This window comes from Phoxinus phoxinus (assembly GCF_949152265.1).
Source record: "Phoxinus phoxinus genome assembly, chromosome: 19".
Taxonomy (NCBI): Eukaryota; Metazoa; Chordata; class Actinopteri; order Cypriniformes; family Leuciscidae; genus Phoxinus; species Phoxinus phoxinus.
This window is the reverse complement of record NC_136894.1, coordinates 32,348,716-32,356,215: the sequence shown is the minus strand read 5'-3', so window position 1 is coordinate 32,356,215 and position 7,500 is coordinate 32,348,716. Positions and strand designations below refer to the sequence as shown.

Genomic DNA, 7,500 nt, shown 5'->3' with positions numbered 1-7,500 from the left:
TTTACTGTTATTACTATGGTAACTACATGTAACATATGTAACAAGGACACTAAAATAAAGTGTTACCAAGATGTGCTGCTAATGTTACAGGAACGTTCCATTTTATTTATTTTTTTGCAAACTTTATCAGGACGAGTTCTGAATGTTCGTTCTAAAAGCAGCAGCAACATTTTAAAAATGGAATTCTGAAAAACGTTCCATTTGTTCTACGTCATAACTTTGAACGAGCGTTCTATTGCCGTTACTGTGAGAACTTTGAGAGAACGTTTGCTGGGCAGGTCGCGAGAAATCATTTAAAGTTGGACATCACACAGACATTAATATGCAAATGAGAGGGTTTGCATGTGTGTGTGATGACATCAGATCCACACACACTCACCTGGTCATGGAAATACGGGGAGGATGCGGCCAGCACACACCTGTGCGCGCGGAACACGTGACCCTGCACCTGTATGGACAGGTCACACAGCTGACCCTCCTCGCGCTGCCGGTTCAGGTTCTCCAGAACCGCGGCGCGCGCGCTCGGGAAACACACCTGCAGAACCGGGCCCGGGGGCGCGCTCGCGCGACCGAGGATCTGCTCCATCCTAGAAACCGAGTCCTGATCCGGGATCAGCAGCACAGCTCCAGTTATATGCACATCAAAGCCCGTTTGTTCCGGTTGTATTCGGTGTTAGGCCCGCTAGCAGATCATAACATAATCATATGAGCGCTTATGATCATGTGTTTACATCAACAAGCGGAGCGATCTGCGCGACTCAGCCGCGGCACACACACTCTGCGAGAGTAACTACCGTGTGTGTAATATATATGTTGATTATGATCCCTTGATCGGTTGAAATGAAATGTGAGTGTTTATAATCTCACCGGCGTTCACTGTGATGGAGGACTGCTGCGGAAGAGAGAGACACGCCCCCTCTCGAGACCCCGCCCCTTTTAAAAACACAGTGCTTATTTATTCATATTCTTCATAAATGCTTTGGTTTTGTGAGTGTGTTCACAGTGATAACGACAAAAAATTGTTTAATTCTATTAGTGTCTCACACGAATGAAATTAAATGGCTAAATAAATGTATCGAAAAGAATAGAATCGTCCATGTGACTGCTACTGTGAGCCAATCCTGCTACAAAGGATGTCGGATTCATGAATATTAATTGCATGACGCCACATGACGCCCTGTGCGTGCCTTATTAATATTCATGAGCTGAGCAGTCCTGCCGTCCGCGCGCGCCCCCTGCTGGTCGACTGAAGTTCGCAAACCTGCAGCAAACAGGATTAAAAACATCAAACATTAAAAATGTTTTGCAATGCAATAGGATAACGTTCACAACTCTGATAAACCATAATCATATAATAATATAATGTTAGCTAGATCTCTCTGAATAACTGATTAGTAGAGAGCACGTGATGCATTCATCGACGCCCATGATCAGGGCTGGAGACACACACATGATCGCAGGAGCAGTTATACGCGTTTGTACTAAAACTAAGTTGTTATTGTGCTTGTTTTGGAGTCATCTTATCTTTAGATCGGACTTGCGTCTTATTTGTGTTTTTCCTGTAGTAAACTATGAATTTGAATCAGATAAGCCTCTAATAATACACACATATACACTGCAAAAAATACTTTCTTAATTAGTATTTTTGTTTTGTTTCCAGTCCAAATATCTAAAAATTCTTAAACCAAGAAGCGTTTACTAGAGAAGTAAAATGACGTAAGAAATTCTATTTTGTTTTAAGATAAAAAGAAAGTAATTTAAGTAATTTTAGCTTAAAACAAGCAAAATGATCTGCCAATGGGGTAAGAAAAAAATTATTGGTTTCCATTTGAATTCAGATTTTTTTTTTCTTACCCCATTGGCAGATCATTTTGCTTGTTTTAAGCTAAAATTACTTAAATTACTTTCTTTTTATCTTAAAACAAAATTGAATTTCTTACCTCATTTTACTTCTCTAGTAAACGCTTCTTGGTTTAAGAATTTTTAGATATTTGGACTGGAAACAAAACAAAAATACTAATTAAGAAAGTATTGTTTGCAGTGTATGAATGTGTAAAAGGACAAACAAACTGAAGCCTATAAATAACGGCAGTAGGTTTTGACTTATATCAGTTTTGTTACACGAATTCCCGACTTCGCAGTAAATATTACGTTATATATCAACTTTTATGCCGATGTTTATGTTTTATTTTCAGTCATCATTTTCTTCGCCCCTTGAAGAGTCTTCAGAGTCCCTCCCGACACAGGGAGAGCCGGGAAAACAAGACACAAGAGCCTCTTGTTTCCGCGAGCACGAGCACGACCCCTCCCGCGCGTTCTCTTGTTTGCCTCCTCAGAAGCAGTTTAAACGTCTCCCCTCAGCCTCAGCCAGGAGTCCAGCAGGCGGAGAACAGCAGAACGCGTTCTCTCCCTGAGGACATCAGAGCTTGTGGTCAGGGTTAGGGTTAGGTCACATGACCTGTCCACAGACGTCTCCTCCAAACTTACAGAGGTTTACATTACATTTACATTACACAGGTCCGCTCGGAGCATTGATAGTGTCCAGCGCTGTATATGGCCTGAGGAATCATTTAAAACAACTCATATGCTTCAAATCTTTTGGTCAAAAGTTCCACGCCTTTAGGTTAAAATAATATATAGGCCTAGGCTATTTCAAAATTATATTGTACCGTCAATGATTGTAAATTAAACGGGACCTAGTTTGAAGGGAAACCCTATTTATCATAGCTAATGATCATATTGTGTATTTCTGTGAGTTTTGAAGGGGCTGCACCTGCAGGGAGCGTCGTGACGTCACCGCGGGTTCAGGTTGCGTCGCGCGCGCGCGCGCGGCCCGGGATTTTTACCGCAATGCATCAGAACTCAGCGAACGCGTGAACGAGCCTCTCAGAATGGCGTTTAAACCCGACAGATCAGCGAGACCCGATCATAAACATCAGTCTGATGCTTGAGGAGTGTCACGCGCGAGTCCAGAGGCAAGTGTGCATCTGTGTGCATGATTACAGCGAGCGTGCGGCGCGATCGGGGTGGACATATGTTCATTAATGCATGTGCATGCGTAGCTCGCGTTTATTCGGGAACATGGAGAACGCGCACAGATATAGTGATGTCAACAGAGGAGTGTAAGCACTGATCTCAGGTCTGACATCTGATGATCCTCTGTTTCTCTGTGTTTACACTCTACATCTTCCAGAGCCGAACTGATGCTGGTCTAGTGTTCTGCAGGAGTCCATCACATCAGCGGGACGGGGCCCTTCAGAACCCCGGAGCATGAAGACCCGTCACTGTGGACTCTAGAGCCTCAGAAGCCCACGAGTGAGAGAGAGAGAGAGAGAGAGAGAGAGATCACGGTCGAGCTCAGTGTCTCCTGTGAGCATCATGGACATGTGTGTGAGACGCCTGCTGCTCCTGTGTGTGTTCTTCACAATCTCAGGTGAGTCTGACCTGCAGGGGCCCTCGGGGAGTGACAGGGGTCCGGGGCCCTTGGGGAGTGACAGGGGTCCGGGGCCCTTGGGGAGTGACAGGGGTCCGGGGCCCTTGGGGAGTGACTGGGGTCCGGGGCCCTTGGGGAGTGACAGGGGTCCGGGGCCCTTGGGGAGTGACAGGGGTCCGGGGCCCTTGGGGAGTGACAGGGGTCCGGGGCCCTTGGGGAGTGACAGGGGTCCGGGGCCCTTGGGGAGTGACAGGGGTCCGGGGCCCTTGGGGAGTGACAGGGGTCCGGGGCCCTTGGGGAGTGACTGGGGTCTGGGGCCCTTGGGGAGTAACAGGGGTCCGGGGCCCTTGGGGGCCGCAAGCAGGTGACAGGGGTCCGGGGCCCTTGGGGGCCGCAAGCAGGTGACAGGGGTCCGGGGCCCTTGGGGAGTGACAGGGGTCCGGGGCCCTTGGGGGCCACAAGCAGGTGACAGGGGTCCGGGGCCCTTGGGGAGTAACAGGGGTCCGGGGCCCTTGGGGGCCACAAGCAGGTGACAGGGGTCCGGGGCCCTTGGGAAGTGACAGGGGTCCGGGGCCCTTGGGGGCCACAAGCAGGTGACAGGGGTCCGGGCCCTTGGGGAGTAACAGGGGTCCGGGGCCCTTGGGGGCCACAAGCAGGTGACAGGGGTCCGGGCCCTTGGGGAGTAACAGGGGTCCGGGGCCCTTGGGGGCCACAAGCAGGTGACAGGGGTCCGGGCCCTTGGGGAGTAACAGGGGTCCGGGGCCCTTGGGGGCCACAAGCAGGTGACAGGGGTCCGGGGCCCTTGGGGAGTAACAGGGGTCCGGGGCCCTTGGGGGCCACAAGCAGGTGACAGGGGTCCGGGGCCCTTGGGGGCCACAAGCAGGTGACAGGGGTCCGGGGCCCTTGGGGGCCACAAGCAGGTGACAGGGGTCCGCAGCCTTCGGGGAGTGACATTTATATAAAATATTGATTGTTTTAATCCTTTTAAAACCATATGTATTACTTTATTATTTATTTAAAACAATTTGCATTTATTTTAATCTTTTCATTTTATTTAAAAATATTTAAGTAATTAAAAAAATTATAATAAATTTGATGAAAATGAATATCAAATTAGATTATTTTAATAATTAATTTAACAGAAATGTAATAAAATGGAGTAATACAATTTTAAATAACACACATGTCAGTACAGTACTGATGATCAGAAAATAATGCAATGATGTAACATAACAAACTGAATATTTCCAAGTAACAAATATATTTATGAAATATATGAGATGTTGACAGTATGAGTGTGTATGACAGCGCTGCTGGTGAGATGTGTGTGTGTGAGTGAGTGAGTGAGTGAGTGTTTATATACTGTATGAGTATATTGTGTGTGTGTGTGTGTGTGTGTGTGCAGTGTCCGTGTGCAGCGGCGCATGCGCAGAGGTGGACTCGGACACGGAGGCCGTCGCGGGAAAACCCTTCAAGCTCGGGTGCATTTCCTGCAAGATGCGCGGGGAAGTGGAAGCCACGGCCACCGTAGACTGGCACTTCCGGGCGCACGGACAGGACGAGTTCATCCACGTGAGCGTTTGGGCGGGAAGCGCTCGTTCACAACAGCAGTTCTTGTGAAGTTCCAAAATCAATACTTTTGATTAAAATAATAAATGGTTAAAAATAAATAAATAATTGATTTAAATAAATAATACATTAATACATTTAATGTAAAAACTGATTAAAATAAACAAGATTTTATGCAAATAATTAAACTTTATTTGTATTGATTAAAAATAATACATTGATTAAATTAATTAATAATTTATTTAAATTTAGACATTTATTTAAAATTAATATATTTATTAAAATAAATAAATTAGATTCAAATCACTAAATACAAATGGGTTTAAATGAATAATAATGAATACATTTATTGTAACAAATATTAAACATTTTTTTATTTTTTTTATTTAAACAATTAAAACATGATTAAAATAAATTAATACAAATGAAAAAGCAAATAATAAATTTGATTAAAATGAATTGAAAATGAATAGAAAGCGTTCATCATTATTAATAGAAATTACTGTAATAAAAAGTAAATAAAACATATTAACATGAATAACATAACATGAAAATTTTAAATAAATGTATTTAAATAAATACAAAAAATGTTATACATTTGACAAAAATAAATCTATCAAAATAGACTGATAAAATGTATTTAAATAAATAAGACATCTAACAGTATACCGTAGAAAAGAATGCAATGATGTAACATATCGGTAATAATATTATACACAAATTTACAAATGAATATACCCGTGCGACTCCAGGGTTTGTGGGCCAGGGTCACGTGTGTATTTGGACGTTATACATAAAAATAAACAATGTCAACGCAAATGTGTGTGTGTGTTTGTCCGAGGACCTGCAGACTTTAATGGTGATGTGTTAACATGTTGATTTGTGTGTGGACAGATTTACAACTACGACGGACAGGAGTCAAACATCATCGACGAGCGCTTCCAGGACCGGATGGAGTGGCACGGCAGCCGCAAGACCTTCGACCTCCAGGACGCGTCCGTGGACATCCTGAACGTGACCTTCAACGACTCGGGCTCGTACCGCTGCACCTTCAACCGCATCCTCAGCTACCAGCACTACGAGTACTCCACGGTGGTCAACAAGCTGGTGCAGCTCACCGTCGTGGCCAAAGGTACGGCTGGCCTCTGGTCACGGCCAGTACAGGCCTTCGCGATCTGCACACGGAGCCACTTTTACATCCTCGTGTCTCTCAAAGTGAGCTATATAGAGCCTTAAAAAGTTAGATGCAAAACGCAAAGTTTGTTAATAATCGGACCTGACACTGAGATATCTGTAATACTTCTGGAGTTACAGGCACAGTATCAGTAATCAAGTACGAGATCAGCTGTGTGCAAAGGGACCAACATTTGGTTTTCGACCACTGAAAATGGGTCAAATCTCACAATTTACTCCTGAAGCCGCATTGAGATCCTCATATCTGTAGAACTGAATCATATAAAGCCTTAAAAATGAAGAGTGTAAAAGAAAAGTTTGTTAAGAACCAACAACTGAAAGGACTTTGAGATATCTTTAATACTTCTTGAGTTACAGACACACAAACTTTGGAAAAAGACCATTTTTGTCTCTCAGACTGGTTTGTTCTATGCGATTGGTTTAATGGAGGGAAATCAGATATATTTCTAGTTTCAACATTATTTGTTCTTCAGACATTCCTCTTTAAATGCAGTCAGTATCAGTAATCAAGTACAAGTATCCGCTGTATGCAGTGTCCAACATTTGGCTTTCACAAATTGCACAATTTACTCCTGGAGACGCATTGAGATCCTCATATCTGTAGAACTGAACCGTATAAAGCCTTAAAAATTAAGATACCAAAAGAACAGTTTGTTAAGAACCAACATCTAAAAGGACATTGAGATATCTTTAATACTTCTTGAGTTACAGACACACAAACTTTGGAAAAAACATGATAAAAGTGCTTTTTCCTCATTTTGAGCCGTCACCGTTGGCATATAATGCATCAAAGATTGATAAAGTCAGCAGATTTTACTAATAGAGCGACTGATCTCTGTGTAAAACTAAAATCATCACGCTGCCGTCTTCCTGAAGTCATTTCCCCCTCCTGTAATTTGGCTCCGAATCACAGATGAGAATTGACACCCTCTGCAAAACAGAGGATTACTCCGTCAATATACATGCATCTCATATCCTGACGTACATCCCTATTTATGTTTTCTTTCTGCAGAAAATATATGAACAAAAATATTAACAAAAACTGTGTGTGTGTGTGTGTGTGTCAGCCACGCGCGGGACGGCCTCCATCGTGTCGGAGGTGATGATGTACGTGACGATCATCGGGCTGCAGCTGTGGTTGCTGGTGGAGATGATCTACTGCTACAGGAAGATCGCGGCGGTGGGAGAGGAAGCTCTGAGAGCCAGCGCGTGAGTATCTGCAGGCTAAGGGCCAATCATACACCGGCGCCACGCGCGACCGAGTGTGTTCGTGTTCGACCTAGTGTGTTCTGAGTGTGTGTTCG

General features: G+C 44.2%; 2 protein-coding genes across 3 annotated transcripts in view; one reads left to right on the top strand and one right to left on the bottom strand.

Annotated features, from left to right (window-relative positions):
* zbtb22a (zinc finger and BTB domain containing 22a) overlaps nt 1–934 on the bottom strand; it is a 6,088-nt gene extending 5,154 nt beyond the window's left edge. Inside the window, exons 1-2 of one of the 2 annotated variants that reach the window (XM_079590726.1) lie at nt 868–934; nt 380–682 (exon numbers count right to left, since the gene is read on the bottom strand). In XM_079590726.1, the coding sequence (XP_079446852.1) occupies nt 380–586 (207 nt within the window). In that variant the 5' untranslated portion in view covers nt 587–682; nt 868–934. Of the gene's footprint in view, nt 1–379 lie in introns of both variants that reach the window. The other variant, XM_079590725.1, reaches the window with a different exon arrangement.
* A 1,866-nt stretch (nt 935–2,800) lies between these two features.
* Nucleotides 2,801–7,500, top strand: part of scn1bb (sodium channel, voltage-gated, type I, beta b) — an 11,341-nt gene continuing 6,641 nt past the window's right edge. The window contains exons 1-5 of the mRNA XM_079591865.1: nt 2,801–2,975; nt 3,194–3,433; nt 4,839–5,005; nt 5,897–6,134; nt 7,264–7,405. Coding sequence (XP_079447991.1) covers nt 3,379–3,433; nt 4,839–5,005; nt 5,897–6,134; nt 7,264–7,405 — 602 coding nt within the window. The 5' untranslated portion in view covers nt 2,801–2,975; nt 3,194–3,378. The remainder of the gene's footprint in view (nt 2,976–3,193; nt 3,434–4,838; nt 5,006–5,896; nt 6,135–7,263; nt 7,406–7,500) is intronic.